General features: G+C 43.9%; 2 protein-coding genes across 3 annotated transcripts in view; both read left to right on the forward strand.

The window, feature by feature from the left end:
* On the forward strand, positions 1-16,912 carry ZBTB49 (zinc finger and BTB domain containing 49). Of its 2 annotated transcripts, none has more exons than XM_070948795.1 (8): positions 1-131; positions 2,076-2,248; positions 4,376-5,451; positions 6,438-6,484; positions 10,750-10,823; positions 12,351-12,433; positions 13,569-13,730; positions 16,191-16,912. In XM_070948795.1, exons 2-8 carry the CDS (start codon positions 2,097-2,099, stop codon positions 16,841-16,843), a joined length of 2,247 nt encoding a protein of 748 aa, XP_070804896.1. In that variant the 5' UTR covers positions 1-131; positions 2,076-2,096; the 3' UTR covers positions 16,844-16,912. The 2 variants fall into 2 exon arrangements, with proteins under 2 accessions (XP_070804896.1, XP_070804897.1); XM_070948796.1 differs by lacking the exon at positions 1-131 and adding an exon at positions 573-700.
* The window catches only part of NSG1 (neuronal vesicle trafficking associated 1), a 12,650-nt gene continuing 9,787 nt past the window's right edge, over positions 16,806-19,668 (forward strand). Inside the window, exons 1-2 of the mRNA XM_070948798.1 lie at positions 16,806-16,877; positions 17,820-17,972. Coding sequence (XP_070804899.1) covers positions 17,844-17,972 — 129 coding nt within the window. The 5' untranslated portion in view covers positions 16,806-16,877; positions 17,820-17,843. The remainder of the gene's footprint in view (positions 16,878-17,819; positions 17,973-19,668) is intronic.

The following is a 19,668-nucleotide window of genomic DNA, read 5'->3' on the forward strand; positions in this document are numbered from 1 at the left end:
GCCAGGAGTGGCCGACGTCTTTTCGCAGCGGGGGGGGTGGCTCCGTTTGGAAGCGTTCCCATGGCGTCGGTGCGCGGCTCTTCTCCTACTCCTCGTCCCCCCCCCCCCGCGGGATCCTGCCCCGCCTGGCTGTGAGTCGTTTGCTGCGTTTTTCGGGCTTTCTTCCGCCGAGGCTCCGCTCCGCCAATAACCGAGGGAGCCCCCCTCCTCCTCCCCCTTCCTCGGTGCTCGATCTGCTACGTGTGGCAAGGTTCCCAGCCGCCCTAGACCATCAGCCGCTTCTTCCGGGCCGGCTGACACGTGTCCCTGCGTGGTTGTGGGGATCCCCTCTGCTATCCTCCCGATGGAAATTACGCCGTTAGTTCCTAGGTTGCATCCCTTTTCTCCTTGCAGCGAGATGCGCAGTTATGGCCGCTTCGTTCTTCCTTTGCCTTGCCTTCCCAGAATAGGGAAACGTTGACTTCATCTCGCCTATTATATAGGTAGTCCTCGACTTACGACCACAATTGAGCCCCCAGTTTTCTGTTGCTAAGCAAGATTGTTTTGTCCCATCTTTTTTCCCACAGTTGTTCAGTGAATCATTGCAGGTGTTAAGTTAGTAACAAGGTTGTTAAATGAATCTGGCTTCCCCATTGACTTTGCTTGTCAGAAGATCGCAAAAGGGGATCACGTGACCCCAGGACAATGCAACCGTATAAATGTGAGTCGGTCGCCAAGGGTGTGAAGTTTGATCATGTGACCACGGGGATGCTGTAATGGTCATAAGAGTGAGAAACGGTCATAAGTTGCTTTTTTCAATGATGATGTAACTGAACGGTTGCTAATTGAACTGTTGCAAGTCAAGGACTACCTGAAGTTCATTCAGCGCACTCTTGGAAGGTGTGTCTGAGGCTGTTATTTAATTCTCCATGAGGAGCTGGGCCTCTCCACGGCAGCCCCCTCACACACTCTGGTCTGTGGGAGGCACCTCTTGGCTTTTCCCCAGGAGCCAAAGGCTTCTGCCAGAGCCAGGACCTCATCCTTTCTTGTTCAGTTTCTTTCCAAGAGTTTTCTTGATGTAGAGCCTTTCTTCCTTGGGGGTCTGTCAGTTGGCAGAGTGGCTGCAGCCTCATCTTTGGCTGCTTGGCCATAAACCCTTCGGACATATTTCATCTCGACTCCATGTCAACATAAAGTTCACCAGTGCCTCTAGTCGGGGGGGCGGGGGGGAGATGGACTGGGCTTTAGCGAAGTTCTGGCACCCCCTGTCAAATGCCACCTTTGGATATTTGTGGCATTTTGTGGAACTGCTTTCACCCCTATAGTCCTGCCTAGGCTGCTGCTTGTGGCCTGGGTTCATTCCACTTCTATTGCTGCTAACTTGCATGTTTGCAAGCTGTTTCACTTACGCCACCGGTGGACATACTGTAAATAAATGAAATAGGCACAGGTAGTCTTCAGGTTACTTTGGCAATTGGTACCAGACTTGCCATTGCTAAGCGATGCTGTCATAAAGCACAATATCACATGACTGCATCGCTTAGTATTTGGAATCCCAGGAGTCTGGGTTGCTGTTGTAACCCCAGGGCTGCACAGATTATTATACAGAAGACAGGAGTAGCTGGGAAGCAGGCAGGGATCAATAGGAGTAATTTCCGATTCCCTAGGGGCTTCCCCATTGACGTTGCTCATGAAGAGCTGGCAGGAAACATGAGAAATTGCAATAATGTGACTACATTTTGTCCCACCCTCATAACTGCAAGCTGGAGACCATCAAAATGTTAGTCACTGAACTATTACCTGAGGACTACTGTAAAATAGTATTCTAATTATGAGATGCTTTTGAGAGACTTTAGGAAGATCAAGATATATTGTGTCTACTGTATGCCTTTAGTTTGTTAAGAAAGCTACCTAGTGAAAAAGTAAAATGGGGATCTTCTGGGAAACTTGCCACTGTGCTGTGATTTGGTTTGCATTTTTTAAAAATATAACATTTAATTCTTTTGCATAGAACAGCTCTGATGTATATGACTATAAAATTTAGCACAAACTTACCAGTATAACTGCATCCCTAAAGTATTTTTTTTCTTTTTTAGGTAACATAGACACATTCTAGCATGGATGCTTTTGCTAATCACAGTTGTCACCTCCTTCAGCAGCTCCACAATCAGCGGATACAGGGTCTTCTCTGCGATTGTATGTTGGTGGTCAAAGGAGTTTCCTTCAAAGCACATAAAAATGTGTTGGCTGCTTTTAGCCAATATTTTAGGTATGTTAGTACAAAGTACTTTAATGAATATTAAGTAAGGCATGGGAGGCAGAAGTGTCATTAAGTTAACAAGAGTTATATATTTACAATCCTTATAGACTTCCTCAATAGGCAGGATTCTAGACAGCGCGCAGAAAGCAAAATGAAATTAGGAAAGCATGGCATAATGTTGCTCCTAAAAACTGTTAACATTATGAGTTAATATGGTACAAAAATTAAATTAAAGCTTTGTGTTCTGTTTCAAAATTAAGGAACTGAAATTTATATACAACACATGTTAAAAAAGATAAAATTATATTGCATAAAAATACTATGAGCAGTGCAAGGTCATAGTTAACTATGAAGTTATAGGATTGATAGGTGTTCACCTGCATGAATAGAAATAAGTGATTACTACCAATCTTAGTGCACAAAATGGTGAAAAGATTTTCTCTAGGTTGAAACGCAACAGTCATGCTTCGGACATTTGATTTGATTTGCCTTCTGATGGAACAAAGAACAACTCTGTTTTTTAGTGGAACAGAAACACAATCTACCATACTCTGTTGAGTGTTCTACCAGGGGGAACAGTGGAACATGAAAATTTTTTGCACTCTTGTTTTTCACTTTGAAGCTACTAAAATTGGGAAATGGTAGTTCATGCTGTTTTTTTTTTTTTAATAATTTTTTTTAACAATGACACATTTGTTCTTAATTATGTTTTTGCAACAAGGTGAATCTGAGTGTAGTAAAGATGCACAGCATTGAGTTCGCTTAACTCAGCCTGTCATTAATAATGTAACAGTTCCAAAAAAATTACCTACCTTCTCTTGTGATTGGTTTGTGTCTCCTCTTCCTAAGGCAGCCCACCTGCCTCCTTTTATATTTATCTGCCTGTCCACCCACTCAGACAAAGATCCTTTCAAGTCCACCTTGACTCAATGTCAGGTAGACACATCCATGTAGTTTGCCTGTCAACAGTTTGGGGAAGGCTTGCTCTCTCATCATCTAGAGCGATGGTCCAACTCCTAGCGTAGTGCACAGCCCTGTGATCCCCAAGTAATCCTCCATCCAAAGTCTAATCCTGCTCAGCTTCCAAGGTGAGGCAGGTGCTGCCAGTTGAGAATCTCAGAAGCATTTGCTCTGTGACAGAAACATGAAGAGGCTGAGAGAGAGAGAATTGGGATGATGAGAGCTCATTAGTGGTTTATTTGGGAAATAGCAGCTCAAAGAGACTGTGCTCTAATGAGTTGAGTAATATAGGTTGTCCTTGACTTATGACAGCAAGTGGGACAAGAATTTCTGTTGCTAAGTGATGTCATAAAGTATGATTTCATAGCAAAAGTAATAATCCCTGCAATCCTGTTTGTTAAAAACATGATTTGTTTTTATATTGTTCTTTTTGGTGGTTGTTGTCTAGGATCACTGTGCCATATACATTTCTCAAAAGAATAAAAAATATCCTATTATATCCACTCTCTTTTGTGGAATGCGTGACATTTATAATAAAGTTTTGCAGAAATGCTTGCACTGAATAAGGAACAGAATCTAAAGCCCCAATCCCTGTATGTGTTAAACTGTTTTCTGAGATCTAGTGGTATCAACTATGATTTGCTCTAATTGATGGTGTAAGTTGGTTACAAATTCCTTTACTAGCAGTGTGCATTCATGCTAGTTCTATAAATGTCTATGGAGATTCTCAGTCATCCAGATCATGGTTGTCCCAAAGGTGCTTTTTCAAGAGGCAACTAGACTTTAGGGTTTTTTTCTTTGAAGATATTTTGCTTCTCATCCAAAATGTTTTTTTCAGTTCTAACCAGTCCCTGGCCTGCAGGCTCCTCTGGGCTCTCCTTGCTAGGCCACAGAGCCACGTCTTGGATCCTTTTTGAAAGGAAAGTTGGGGTGGAGGGGCTGCTTTATCTCTGTGGAAGAATAATCCACAGGGTGGGGAGAAACAGCAGAGAAGGCTCTCTTCGTGAACTCTGCTAGTTGGAGCTCTTTAATTAACAAGGTCTCCAGCAGACCTTCCCTGCCCGACCGGGTGGGATGGGCCAATGTAATGGGATGCAATGTAATGTTAATGTCATAAAGGGGATTTGTGGATAAGCAGATGTGCCCCTTGTTTGTAATTCTGCTTTTCTTTCCAAGGACCCTGTTTCAAAATTCTCCAAGCCAGAAGAATGATGTTTTTCATTTGGATATTAAGAACGTGGGTGGCATTGGCCAGATCTTGGATTATATGTATACTTCACATCTTGACCTCAACCAGGATAATATACAGAACTTGCTTGATATCGCAAAGTGCTTACAGGTGCAGAATATTTTGAATCTGTGTCAATCCTTTTTAAAAACCTCCCGATCTATAGAGCAGCCAGCCAGTCTGACTGGCAATGATACATTTTCATTGCAAAATACTTTGGCTATTGATACCCACTGTGGACACTATGATGTACTCCACATTTGCTCAACTGCTGCTTGTAAAGTCTTGGATGACCAACAACCTGGGTCACAGCCTTGTGCACCTCATAGCTCCTCAGCTGAGGGAGCCAAACCAAAACAAGACTCTGTGGGCCCTGGTGGGGCGGATCTGTCCTTTAAACTACCAAATGGCCATTATAAGCTCCGAAATTTTTATAGCAAACAGTTCTGCAAACAGACTATTTGTCCCAGCAACAAGGGGCTACTAGAAATGCCCCCTGATTTTGTAATATCTCCAGCACAAGAAACAGCTCAGGATGCTACTTTGTGCAACATAAACCAATGTACTTTGGAGTTATCTGATCGACCCCCCCTGCCACCAGCCTTTCTCGCCCAGTCCTTAAATGACTGTGCTGAGGATCAAGACACAGAGGGCGTGTCCATACAGCCAGCCAAACAGTTGAGGCCTAAGAAAGTCATCCACCTTCAAAAACTGAATTTGCTACAGTCCCAAAAGTCTCCTGAACAGTCGTCTGTATGCGATCCCGACAGAGCCGTTGCAAAAGGAAACGAATTAGGATGCCAGAGCAGCACAAAAAGGACAACCACAGTTGAGATTCCTGAAGGAAAACATCCCAGCGGGCTAGTGAGTTCCGAATGTGTAGAATTGGAGCCATCCCAGGAGCCATCTGGGCCAGAGAGCCCGTTAAAGGTTTTCCTTCCAGAGAGGCAGTATCCTTGCGCATTATGTGGAAAGGTTTTTAAACATCCAAGCAACCTGGAGCTCCACGTAAGGTCCCATACAGGTACAGTCAGTTAACATGGCAGGCCAGCTATCGAGTGACCGCATGGAGAACCAGCCAGAATGTAGTCTTAGCAGCTGAAAAGGCAGCCATGGCCCAGAGAGGCTCTAGGGCCGCGATGATCATACAAGTCCTTCAAGCGGTAATCAGATTTCATGGCCCTCATCGAATAACCTCCATCCATGTGAATGTGCTTAAACATTCGTGTTTTTTCCCAGTAAAGGTATGCATGTCATTTTTCTGATAAGGGCCAGTCATAACACTTATAAAACAATTATTGCCTGGTTTCCTTGATAGAACTTTTTGCATTAAAAAATTACTCCACTTTGCCATAGTAGTTGATACATATTTCATGTGCTGCCATTTACAGCCATTTGGACGGGGAAAGAAAATGGTTTGTAAAAAAAGATTTTTTTCTCCTTTGACATTATGATCTTACTGTATCATAGAGACGTTAAAGTGCTTATAGAACCTGTTTACTCCAGTGACCAGAATTTTATTTGGGATCTATGCCACTAAATTGCAAATCCCAGCTTTATGGCATAGAATTTCAAAATAGCAATTTTGTATTCACTTACTATCAAGCTCTGTTAAACTATGTGTGACCTGCTCTTAGGTAAACATCATAGAATAATGTACAATTAAGCTAATTTTTCATTATTTATTTATTTAATCTAATTTTTATACCGCCCTTCTCCCGAAGGACTCAGGGCGGTGCACAGCCAAAGGTAAAACAAGTACCCATATAAAATGTAAAAACAATTTAAAAATATTTTATATTAATAAGACTTAAAACATTAAATCTTTTAAATACAAAATAGTATCAATCTGTGCATTAAGGGGAATTGTGGATATAAAATATGTTGAATATAAATGTCCTCTTGGTTATTTTTATGTTGACTTGAAGACAAGGGTCCATTTTGCCTTTTTATGTACATTCAATGTTACTTAGTTGTCAGAAGTGCAAATATAATTGCTTCTTCTTTTAGGTGAAAAGCCTTTTGAATGTAACATTTGTGGAAAATGTTTCTCACAGGTAGGAATTTTAATATTTTGTATAATATTCTTTTGTAATTAAGTTTATTTTTGTTTATATGCTACCTAGTCCCTTTCTATTGTACGCAGTATGATTTTATGGCAATTCTACAAGAATCACAAAATAAGATAAACTATTTTAAAAAACATTTTTTATGAGAAAAAATAAAATAAACATAGTTTCTGTTCCCCATGATTGGTGCTGCTAAGGAATCTTATCTTCCCTAAAGTGAACTTCAGAAATTTTTATGAATATTTACCATTTTCAGATATGAAAATAGTTCTGGATTCTGTATGTACATTTTGAGATAAAATGAATTCCTAATCCCTAAGTATTTGTCCTGTCATTGATTTTGATTCCAAATTTCTAATTGGAAACTTCACGTTGTGCTTACTTGTGCAATGAATGATGGCATTGGACCGTATATTTCACTGAAAGTCTGTCAGAAAGTCAATTGGATAAGGAGAGGGTCCGTCACGCACACCTTTGGCTTTGCGGAATGTAGTTGTTGTTGTGTCCGACCCATCACGACCCCATGGACAATGTTCTTCCAGGCCTCTACCATCCTCTGGAGTCCATTTAAGCTCACGCCAACTGCTTCAGTGACTCCATCCAGCCACCTCGTTCTCTGCCGTCTTCTTTTGCCCTCAGTCTTTCCCAGCATTAGGCTCTTCTCCAGGGAATCCTTCCTTCTCATTAGGTGGCCAAAGTATTTGAGTTTCCTCTTCAGGATCTGGCCTTCTAAAGAGCAGTCAAGGTTGATCTCTAGGACTGATCGGTATGATCGCCTTGCAGTCCAAGGGACTCACAGGAGTCTTCTCCAGCACCAGAGTTCAAAGGCCTCCATTCTTTGACGCTCAGCCTTTCTTATGGTCCAACTTTCACAGCCATACATTGCAACTGAGAAAACCATGGCCTTGACTCTACGCACTTTTGTTGGCAGAGTGATGTCGCTGATTTTTAGTATGCTGTCTAGATTTGCCGTAGCTTTCCACCTTGGGAGCAAGTGTCTTTTAATTTCTTGGCTGCAGTCCTCATCTGCGGTGATCTTGGAGCCCAGGAAAATAAAATCTGTCACTACCTTCATCTCTTCCCCATCTATTTGCCAGGAATTGAGAGGGCCGGATGCCATGATCTTAGTTTTCTTAATGTTGAGTTTCAAGCCAACTTTTGCACTCTCCTCCTTCACCCGCATCAAGAGGCTCTTTAGTTCCTCTTCGCTTTCTGCCATTAAAGTGGTATCATCTGCATATCCGAGGTTGTTGATATTTCTCCCAGCAATCTTAATTCCAACTTTTGATTCATCTAGCCCCACCTTTCTCATGATGTGCTCTGCATATAAATTAAATAGGCAGGGTGACAGTATACAGCCTTGCTAGACTCCTTTCGCAATTTTGAACCAATCGGTGGTTCCGTGTCCAGTTCTCACTTGCTTCTTGACCCGCATATAGGTTTCTCAAGAGACAAGTAAGATGGTCCCATCTCTTTAAGAACGTGCCACAATTTGTTGTGATCCACACAATCAAAGGTTTTAGCATAGTCAATGAAGCAGAAGTAGATGTTCTTCTGGAACTCCCTAGCTTTCTCCATGATCCAACATATGTTGGCAATTTGATCTCTAGCTCTTCGAAATCCTGCCTGTACTTCTGGTAGTTCTCAATCTACATACTGCTGGAGCCTAGCTTGTAGGATTTTAAGCATCACTTTACTAGCATGTGAAATGAGTGCAATGGTGCGATAATTTGAACATTCTTTGGCATTGCCTTTCTTTGGAATTGGATTGTAAACTGACCTTTTCCCACTGTGGCCACTGTTGAGTTTTCCAAATTTGCTGGCAAATTGAGTGTAGCACTTTTACTGCATCATCTTTTAAGATTTTGAATAGCTCAGCTGGAATACTGTCACCTCCATTAGCTTTGTTGTTGGTCAGATTTCCTAAGGCCCATTTGACTTCACATTCTAGGATGTCTGGCTCGAGGTCAGTGACCACCCCATCTTGGTTACAAGGGATGTTAAGTTCCTTCTTGTATAGTTCTTCTGTGTAATTTTGCCATCTCTTCTTAATCTCTTCTGCCTCTGTTAGGTTCCTGCCATTTTGGTCCTTTATCATGCCCATCTGTGCATGAAACTTTCCCTTCATATCTCCAATTTTCTTGAAGAGATCTCTGGTCCTCCCTATTCTATTGTTTTCTTCGATTTCTATGCACTGTTCATTTAAAAAGGCATTCTTATCTCTTCTAGCTAGTCTCTCAAATTCTGCATTCAATTGGGTGTATTTTTTTCTTCCCTTCTTCCCTCAGCTTCCCTTCTTTCCTCAGCTATTTGCAAAGCTTCCTCAGACAGCCATTTTGCTTTCTTGCGTTTCTTTTTCTTTGGGATAGTTTTAGTTGCTACCTCTTGTACAATGTTGCGAACCTCCGACCTTGGTTCTTCAGGCACTCTTTCTATCAGATCTAATTCTTTAAATCGATTTGTCACCTCTACTATACTCTATTCATCAGGGATATGATTTAGTTCATACCTGAGTGGCCTAGTGCTTTTCCCTACTTTCTTCAATTTAAGCCTAAATTTTGGAATGAGAAGCTCATGATCTGACCCACAGTTAGCTCCTGGCCTTGTTTTTATTGACTGTATAGACTTCTCCATCTTTGCTGCAGAGCACATAGTCAATCTGATTTCTGTGTTGACCGTCTGGTGATGTCCATGTGTAGAGTCGTCTCTTGGGTTGTAGGAAAAGAGTGTTTGCTATGACCATCGTATTCTCGACAAAATTCTATCAGACTCTGCCCTGCTTCATTTTGTACTCCAAGGCCAAACTTGCCTGTTATCTTTTGGCTTCCTACTTTAGCATTCCAATCCCCCATGATGATAAGGACATCATTTTTTGTTATTAATTCTATAAGGTGCTGTAGGGCTTCATAGAACCAGTCAATTTCATCCTCTTCACTAGTGGTTGGGGCATAGACTTGGACTACTGTGATATTGAATGGTTTGCCTTGGATTCGAACTGAGATCATTCTGTCATTTTGGGGATTGTATCCCAGTATTGCTTTTCCTACTCTTTTATTGACTATGAAGGCTACGCCATTTCTTCTGAGGGATTCTTGCCCGCAGTAGTATATCTGATGGTCATCTGAATTAAATTCACCCATTCCTGTCCATTTTAGTTCGCTGATTCCTAAGATGTCGATGTTCAGTCTTGTCATCTCTTCTTTGACCAGATCTAGCTTGCCTTGATTCATGGATCTTACATTCCAGGTTCCTATGGAGAAAAATCTTTACACCATCAGACTTCCCTTTCACCATCAGATGCATCCACAGCTGAGCATCCTTTCGGCTTTGGCCCAGTGGCTTCACTCTTTCTGGCTACTAGTAGTACTAGCCCTCTGCTTTTCCCCAGTAGCATATTGGACACCTTCCGACCTGAGGGGCTCATCTTCCAGCGTCATATCTTTTTGCCTTTTGGTACTGTCCATGGGGTTTTCATAGCAAAGATACTGAAGTGGGTTGCCATTTCCTTCTCGTTTTGTCAGAACTCTCTGCTATGACCTGTCTGTCTTGGGTGGCCCTGCATGGCATAGCTCATAGCTTCATTGAGCTATGCAAACCCCTTTGCCACAACAAGGCAGTAATCCATGAAGGGGCAATGTAGAGTTAAGTGTAAATATCTTAAAGTCTGTTCTGTCTTTAGCAAAAATGTAGGTTTGGATGCCGAGCACCGATGCCCTCTTGCTCTGCTGCCCTCTTGCTCTGGAGTTGCCCATTCCTGCTCCAGCAGCCGGTGAAGGGATAGGCTTTGGCCAAAGAAGTCACTTTGGACCCCCCTTTCCTAACAGCACAGCAGACTTGGGAACAAACGGGACATTGTGGTAGATCCTTCTACACAACTGAAATCGCCCTCTCCCAGTTTAGGCTGGTTCCAGTAGAGGAAACCTCTTTGTTCCATAGGAGAAAGACCTTGCCTCCATTTGGAAGTGCCTGCCTTGTGTGAGGGGGCTTTGTGTTCAGTCCATCTGCTGGTGCAGAGTGAAGTCTTTATAGTGCAGGTCTGATAAAGGGTTGAATTCTCTGCTTGTGCCTAAAAAATTCCCCTCCTGTTTTCAGATATGACAATGGTACACGGTGTGTGTGTGTGTATGTGTGTGTGTTGTTCTCATTTTTGAGTATCATTATTGACATAAGGAACTACTTGAAGATCTTCATTTCCAACTGTAAAATTCTCTGGTTAACATCCTTTTATTGAAAACGTTTCCTTATCTTTGTAGGCAGGGAATCTTCAGACTCACTTGCGTCGCCATTCTGGTGAAAAACCATTCATTTGTGAAATCTGCGGGAAGAGGTTGGTATGTCTGTGAAATTCATACATATGATATGCATTTATATCTATTAGTCATATATGTAGAGATTTACTATTCACCGTCCTCCAAGACAACACATCCCAGAAGATCGGTTGGCTAATATACCTAAATGGAAAGGTTCTGGGTCTCTTAAATTTCTTCCAACTAGATTGAGAATGCAAGAATGCAAAATAGGATCCAATTTTTTATTTTAAAAGGATTGCACAAACCATAAGTATCTAGTTATAACAAACTATGTTTGTTCTATCTAGTTCTATCTAGTTCAATCTAGTTATAACAAACTCTAGTTATAACAAGGCAAACAGTGTATCGGAGAACTGGAGGTGTGCATCTATATTGTATCTCATGCTGGGGGAAACTGTTTTGGCCAGCATGAAAATACTTCCATCGCTGAAGGGTGGCTGCCTACCTAACTTTTCATTAGTCAGGGGTAGGTGTGTGTCAACACCACAGTAGAAACACAACAGCAAACGAAGCTGTGGCCAGAACAACTTCACAAAGTGGGAAATGGCAAGGTGAGACCTGACTTGCAAGTTTTTGAAAACTATTACAATAGTTTTTGATATGCTTCTCTCCTAAAATAAGGCTTATCCCAGAGCAGAGAGCTTTTGCTTCTAAAGCTATCTGTTGACTGAAGAGTCATACATGGTTTGTTAATCTGTTTTTAATCAATTATGAATTTAAATTATTTTTCAAATTGTAAATCTTCAGCAAAGTTCATTATTTTTTAATATTATTTTTAGCCTTTCCCTCATGGTGCTGTCTATGAGGTCCATGGTGCTGTCCAGCTAGCTTAACTTTCATGCTGAATAGAAAACTAGAGATATAAATATATATTTGATATAAATGTAGATAAACATTTTAGTTGGATGTGAAACACATTCCTGAGTTTCTACAAAAAGGACACTTTTTCAACATAATAGCAATAGCCCTTAGACTTATATATCGCTTCATAGTGCTTTACAGCCCTCTCTAAGTGGTTTACAGAGTCAGCCTCTTGCCCCCCACAATCTGGGTCCTTGTTTTACCGACCTCGGAAGGACAGAAGGCTGAGTCAACCTTGAGCCTGGTGAGATTCGATCTGCCAAACTGCTGGCAGCCGGTGATCAGCAGAAGTAGCCTGCAGTACTGCACTCTAACCACTGCGCCACCGTGGCTCTTGCGTTAGATTGCTTTTTGCTTTTCACCATCTTGCCTTTCAAAATGTTTCGTTATAATTTCCTAGTAGCGCAGCAAACAGGCCTGATTCGTACATGTAACTCTGCAGCCAGAGTCAGAAGGAAGTGGGTGGCACAGCACGGCAACCCTCGATGGCCTTTTTGTGGCTGGAGTTCTGGGGAGTGTTGGTGATGCCTGGGACCAGGCAGGCGGTGTCAGGGAGGGATGGGAAGGTGGGCTGCTTCCTCTGGAGGGAGGCCTGCCTGCCAGGGACATGATGCAGTCAAGGCAGGATAGTACAGAAAGTGCTTATTGAAGCATTCACAGTGGCTTTGATGATGGTGTTACAGGTTTGCTGCTTCTGGAGATGTCCAGCGCCACATTATTATTCACTCTGGAGAAAAACCGCATCTGTGTGATATTTGTGGTCGAGGTAGGTCTGGTTAAACTTCCCTAGACGAGCAAGCCAAGCTGTACAGTAGTGGCCAAAATTGTGGAAACCTTTTGGGAAAAATGTATTTTTGAGGTTTGATGGCTAATAACACCCCTTTTTTTTTCTTGGAGTTTCAAGGTAATCCTATTCCATTGCTGGAATGGCCTGGGAATAGCCCAGACCTTAACCAATTGAAAATCTATGGAGCCGACTAAAGAAACTTGTTAGTCAGAAGCGACCCAGCAATAAAACTCAGTTAATAGAAGCAATCATTCAATCTTGGCTTCACATGATAACAGCTGCAGAACTAAAAGACTTGGTTCACTCCATGGGAAGACATTGTAAGGCCATAATTCATGCTAAAGGTTACCCAACTATTAACTGACATGGAGATAATTTTTGTATATCTAATTTTTTCTACATGTTTCACTTTTCTTCTTTATACAATAACTGCTATTCTAATAGCAAATCCTTCATAAAAGTTATTGCAATACATTCTTGATTAAATTATCTTTCCATTGATATATAATTTTATGGTACTACAAAAAAAGTGGTGTTATTAGCTAGTTTTAGAAAATACACTTTTCCCAAAAGGTTTCCACAATTTTGTTACTACTGTAATCCAGGGGTGGGTTCTACTTACCTTTACTACGGTTCGCAACAGGAAAGCGCGTGTGCTCTCACTTCGCTTGCGCACCTTGCTTCTGCACATGCGCAGATTGCCGATGATGACATCTGGGGCAATGGGCGGGGCCTCCAGCCGGTTTTACTACTGATTCTTGCAAACCGGTCTGAACCGGGGACAACCCACCACTGCTGTAATCCCAGCATGTGCCCTTTCCCCACTAGGCCTTGTTTAGGTGCCGGCACCATCCAGCTGGGGTTCCAAAAGCAGCCAGGTGGCTATGGCCAGAAAAAGCAGCAGCCCAAGGGCATTGGTTGCATGCTGATGCACCCTTGTAGGTCAGGAGTTAATGGCAGGAGGTTTCATCCTTGCATGCTCAGGTCCTGTCTTTGGCCTCAGCTCTGGTGTCTGGGGTGGCACGGGGCACCGATTTTTAAAGGCAGCAGGGCTCTTTTGTAATTTATGTCACCCTGTGAGTGATCATTCTGATTCGAATTCTCTTACGTTTAGGTTTTAGTAACTTCAGTAATTTAAAGGAACACAAGAAGAACCATGCAGCAGAAAAAGTATTCACATGTGACGAGTGTGGGAAATCATTTAACTTACCACGGAAATTAGTAAAACACAGGATCAGACACACAGGAGAAAAGCCATATAATTGTTCAGTCTGTGGTAAGTCAGAAGGTTGTTTTACTGAACTGGTATGGAAAGTTCCACTAAAAATGCTAACCTTTTCATTGTTCAATTGTACCTTTAGAGCACATATGAAAATAATGAAAATTCAGCAGATATGGTATTGATCACTCAAACAAATTAATAATGGCAAATTATTTCCCCTCCTCATCAAATGAAGAATTAACAGGCAATATGTTATAGTCATAATATAGACTTCAAGAAGATTCAATGATATTACAACATTTCAAAATAGTATTATTAAAGATTTTAATAAAAGTAGAAGCAAAAATAGAAAAACTGAAATCAAAGAGAAAGAAAACGTATGGAAAAAAGAAAATATCTCCAGAAGTAACTTCTGAGTAACTACAAGCAAGTTGTGTATTTTTCAGCCCTCTTGGATATTAGTTTAGTTTAGTTTAGTTTAGTTTAGTTTAGTTTAGTTTAGTTTAGTTTAGTTTAGTTTAGTTTAGTTTAGTTTAGTTTAGTTTAGTTTAGTTTAGTTTAGTTTAGTTTAGTTTATTTGATTTGTATACCGCCCTACTCCTGAAGGACTCAGGGCAGTGAACAGCCAAGCAATAAAATACATAAATACACAAAATTTAAAAACCAGATAAAATCAAATTAAATCATTTTGGCCCGGACAGATTAAAACACCCCAATAATTTAAAAACAGATTAAAATTTACATATTAAAAGAGGGAGGAGATTAGGCCAAGCCTGCTTGATGGAATAAAAAGGTTTTCACAGCGCGGCGGAAGGTGCGCAGATCCGGGATCCTCCGTATCTCTGGGGGGAGCTCATTCCAGACGGTAGGTGCCCCCACAGAGAAGGCTCTCCCCCTAGGGGCCGCCAGCCGACACTATTTGGCTGACGGCACCCGTAGGAGTCCCTCTCTATGAGAGCGTACTGGCCGGTGGGAGGCTATTGGTGGTAGTAGGCGGTCCCGTAAATAACCAGGTCCTAAGCCATGGAGCGCTTTAAAGGTGGTAACCAAAACCTTGAAGCGCACCCGGAAGACCACCGGGAGTCAGTGCAGCTCGCGCAGGAGAGGTGTCACATGGGAGCGCCATGACGCTCCCATTATCACCCGCGCGGCCGCACTCTGCGCCAGTTGGAGCCTCCAGGTGCTCCTCAAGGGGAGCCCCATGTAGAGAGCATTACAATAGTCCAGGCGGGAGGTGACGAGGGCATGAGTAACCGTGCATAACGAGTCCCAATCCAGAAAGGGACGCAACTGGCGAATCAGGCGAACCAGATAAAAAATCCTCCCGGTCACGGCCGTCATTACCTTTCCTGAATCCATTCTTCCTATATCTCAATCCTTACCCATCCGAGTTGAAGAAGCTTCTTGGATGAAAAACGAAATGTCTTCAAAGAAAAACCAGAAAGTCCAGTTGCCTCTTGAAAAAAGCACCTTTGGGACCTTACCCGTCCCCAAATCTACAATTCATTAATGTTTCTGTCTAATATCAGCAAACAGTCTATAAAGGGTTGCCAGAATTTTGTAAAAGTATTTCTGGTTTTAACCCTGATCCAACAGATAAACTTTATATTCCTTTCTTTTGCTCTTAACGTTCTTAATCTTTGCTCTGATAAGATGCTTTTGTAGGATTTAATTTGCACACAAGTTTTCTTTCTCCCATTTCCTTGTGGCTTTCTAACCCTCTTGTAAATCCAAGTGAGTCATTCTTACTGTCTGGATTTCCAGTTCAGTTTTCACATTTGTCCACTAAAATAGCCCAATATTTTATTTTCCAGTACTTCTGCATAAGCTGGGGTTTGTTCTATTTGTTTATCCTGTCAGCCTATCAATTCTTCTAAATGCTTCTCCTTTGCATCTTTCAGTTCTTTAAAGTCTCTGTTAAATAACGCCTTTTCAGGAGCAGATGTTGCTGCTATCATTGTATCTTCAAGCTTCTTTCCAATTCTTCAAAAATCCTTTGAAATGTCTCCAATGTAACACCTTTATCTGGCAGTTTTTCACTGAAACGTCCTCGTGTCTTTGTCTCTTAGTTGGACTAGTGTAATTTGCTTTCCCCGCATGGGACCCCCTGGCTCAAAACGAGGGAAGTTTGGTAGAAGCACAGATGCAAGAGTGGGAAGGACTCTTAAATGTTGTCTGGTTTAAGCCCAGCCACGAAGGAGCCATTAGGGATTCTCCAGCAGAGAACCTCCCAGCTTCTCTTCAAAGAATTCTCGCCGAGGAGAACCCTCGGCTTCGCACACCGGCCTCTTCCGTTAGCTGATTGCTTACACAGTCAAGCAGCCCCTCCTGATATGTAGCCTTCCTTGCAGTTTTAACCTACTGGATCTGATCTGCCCACTGGGCTAATTGAGAACAAGTCTGCTTTTGATGCATAGGCGCACATAACAACAAACCACATTAATTAAAACCTAGTAATTTTAGAATTAAAACACTGATCTTTGCTGAAAGAACAATAAGTATCTTATTTTACAGGAAAATGTTTTGCGGGATCCGGAGATTTGCAAAGACATATCAGAACACATACTGGGGAAAAGCCATATCACTGTGAGACCTGCAATAAATGTTTCAGCCGTTCTGCTGTCTTACGTCGACACAAAAAAACCCACTGTAAATCTAACAGTGAAAGTGCAGCTATTGTAGATGAGTTTTCTCATGCAATGGAAATTCCTGACCTCGAGAAGTCCCAATGTTCAGATTTGTTTACCCAGGAAATCTCAGTATCCTTCCTGTTGCCATCAGAGAAATGCCCACCCCGCTCGAGGGGGCATTCACCAAATGAGTTTGGACCCCCGGGAGCACCATTTGGCACGGCAAGGCCTGGAGTGGGAAAAGACGCTCAGAAACTGAGTTTGGATCCTGCCAAACTCTGTAAATCTCCAGGACAGACTCGGTCTTGTACTTTTAAAGAAAGCCATCCCTCCTCTGAGGAGGGACCACTGCAGTCTGGCACTCTGCCCTCAGTTCGCTCCCCTGCAAGTGCCCTGGGCAGCGGCTGGAACGGGGAGCCCCTGCGCAGCCGTGTGGCTCCTGCCAAGCCTCGAAATAACGAGGGGCCCTTCTCTAGCATGGCACTCTGGGGCCTAACCATGAAGACTTTGCAGAATGAGAGCGAGCTGGGCCAATGAGGCTTGGCCCTCCTGAAGAGCAGCGTATCGATTTGTAAGTAAATAAAACCATATCAAAGTTGTACTTGACTGAATTGTTGCCTAGAGACTTATATTTCTTTTTAAAATTCATTATTCACCTATAGGTTGCCTCAGTCATGTCTGAATTTACCTGCATAACCCCATTTCCATAATGAGTGAGGGTTTAAAACACGACAAACCAGCAGCACTGAAATAATAGGGCTGGTGATATTTTGGGTTGCTATTAATAACCAACAATCCTAATGCCTTGATTTATTAAAAACAAGCGCTCTGTGTTATGGAAGTTCAGCCCATTTCCTTCCCTTTGGTTCCTCTGATCACCACTTGGGCCATAAGGGCAGAAGCCCACCCTCCAGCAGAAGAGAGACAACATCTGGGCCGAGAAGGCTGTCCATCAAGGGAGCCCATCCCAGTGAAGAAGGGGATCCAGCTACCCCGATTTCAGAGGGGGGGCCAGTCGCCGTCAGCCCCCCTGCCTCGGAGACGGGGGCCGGGCAGCTGCAGGGGGGAGGGAGAGCCCGACTGCGCTGGATGAGGCAGAATTTGCGGGCACTGAGCAGGGACGGGCTGCAGAGCTCCAGCAGGTGCGTCGCCCGAGGCAGGTCAGCGGCTGCTCCGCAGGGACCTCCGGCCGCTCTCCACCCGCGCCGCGTCCTGCCGCAGCCCCGGCCGAGGGTGGTGCTCCCGGCTGGGCGGGGGAGGCGACGGCCACGCGCGGCTGCGTCACTCCGGTGCTGGTGCTGGTGCTGCCGCCCGCGCGGAAGGGGAGGCGCTGGGCTCGGGAGGCAGAGCGGCGGAGGTGCTCGCGAGAAGCCGGCGCGGCAGCGGCAGCAGCAGCAGCAGCGGAGGACGAGGCGGGGGCCGAGCAGGTAGGTCTCCCCGGGCCGGGCGGGGGTCGGAGCTGGAGCTGGAGCTGGGGCCGTGCCGAGCCTCGCCTGACCGCGGCCTCTTGCAGGCTCCTCTTCTTCGCGAGGGAAGGATGGTGAAGCTGGGCGGCCCTTTCGGCGAGAAGCGCGGCAAGCCGGCCCCGGCGGAGGACGGCTTCGATACCATCCCTCTGATCACCCCGCTGGACGTCGGGCAGCTCCAGTTCCCGCCGCCGGACAAGGTACAGAGCGCCAGCGCCGCGGGGAGCCTCCGCCCGGGCTGCCTCGGGTCTCTGGCCTGGAGGGAGGCGGGAGGCCGGAGCATCCCCGCCGCGAAGGGCTTCGGCTCGCCTGCCGGCCTCCTCCCGCCCTGCGCCGCTTGCGCCTCTCGAGGGCGGCCCAGGTGCGGGGCGATGCCGGACGCGGAACCCTTCCGGCCACGGAGCGCTGCCTTCCTTGGAGCCCAGGCAGGCATCCCCGGTGGGAGGCGGCGGCGCGCTCCTTCCCGGGGAACCGAGGGGGGTGGGTTCCGTCCGCCCTCGGCCCAGCGCCCTTCGCAGGGAAACCCGGACCCATAACGGCAAAACCAGATTCCCCCCCACTTTTTTTTTTTTTTTTTAAATCTCCCCTGGAAGAGTTTCCCCGCGGTGACTTTTCTGGAGAGTGTTCAGTGCGAAGCAGGCTTCTTTTTTTTTTAAAAAAAGGCTCTTTTTTATTACATGGTTGAATATTTTTACATTTGTATCTTCAGTTGTTGTACTGTTGTTATTTCCATGTCAATTGTCGAGCGACCGCATCAAAAGAATAATTATACATTTAAAATCAATATTGCTGGGGAGTAAATTCAGAATTGGCGATGGGCTGTTTTAATCCGCTTGCAAAGGAAACCTGCAGATTTGGGAGCTGAAATGGTGAACAGGAATCGCGGAGAAAGGCTGTTGTAAGGGGAGACGGCGGCTCTTTGTTCGCGCCTGGCGGAGAGGCTTTGTTCCTCCCTGGGTGTGGCCTCCGCCTATCCCTGGCTTACTACTCCGCTAGTACCGTATGCACTTGGATGCTCCTGTGGCAGAAGGGGGACGAGAAAGACTCTCGATCTCCGTTTATTTCTCCGTGAAATAAACAGTATGATAGGAATAATCTGGAGACAGACGCTTTGTTTCCTATGAACTTTAATGAGCTTAAATAAGTGGTAAGGCTTTCGCATAAGTGCTGTCTTCCCTTTCAGATCAGAAACTACCAAGTAATTAAATCAACACCCCTGTATCAAGGATACCATAAGCTCATTTTAGTTCTTCATTTCTTAGGATCCTAGTCTTGTGGTGCTCGAAGAGGCACTTAGAACCCAGAATCCAACTGTTTCTTAAGAGTACGGAGTAAAGGAACCAGAACCAAAAAGGTTCTTTTAGTTTGGGAAGGTTCTAGTTCTGCTGCTGAACTCATTGTTGAGAAGTTCGTCTGCAGATTTGGGAAGCATCTCGCTTCAAGTCATTCATAAAAATATTGAGGAACATGAGGTCCAGGACTGAAGCTCCTCAGTCCAATCTGGAAGGAAGAATTGATGAGAACTCTGAGGGCAATTTCCAAGGCAGCTGCGTATGCTACCGGACCACCTTTAGCTAGCTGCTCAGAATGTCACGGAGCACTTTAACAAATGATCTGCTGAAATTAAGATATATTATGATATTATTAAGGTATATATATTCCTACAATCTAATAGGAAAGTCATCCAAGCAACACGAGACATCACACGTCTGTCACACGTTGTTGACCTCTTGTAATTACAGCATTGTTTTTAAGTTGCTAACAGTTTTATGATTTGTTTGAACCCTAACCCTAACTCTTTCTATTAATATCAGATTCTCTGGAACCTATTGTTATCTAGTTCTAAAAATAAGGATGTTTATTTCTTCCAATTACCTAGCATTTAATTGTTTCTCC

This window comes from Pituophis catenifer, unplaced genomic scaffold (genome assembly GCF_029215685.1).
Source record: "Pituophis catenifer annectens isolate HBS135680 unplaced genomic scaffold, rPitCat1.0.hap2 SCAF_8, whole genome shotgun sequence".
NCBI lineage: Eukaryota > Metazoa > Chordata > Lepidosauria > Squamata > Colubridae > Pituophis > Pituophis catenifer.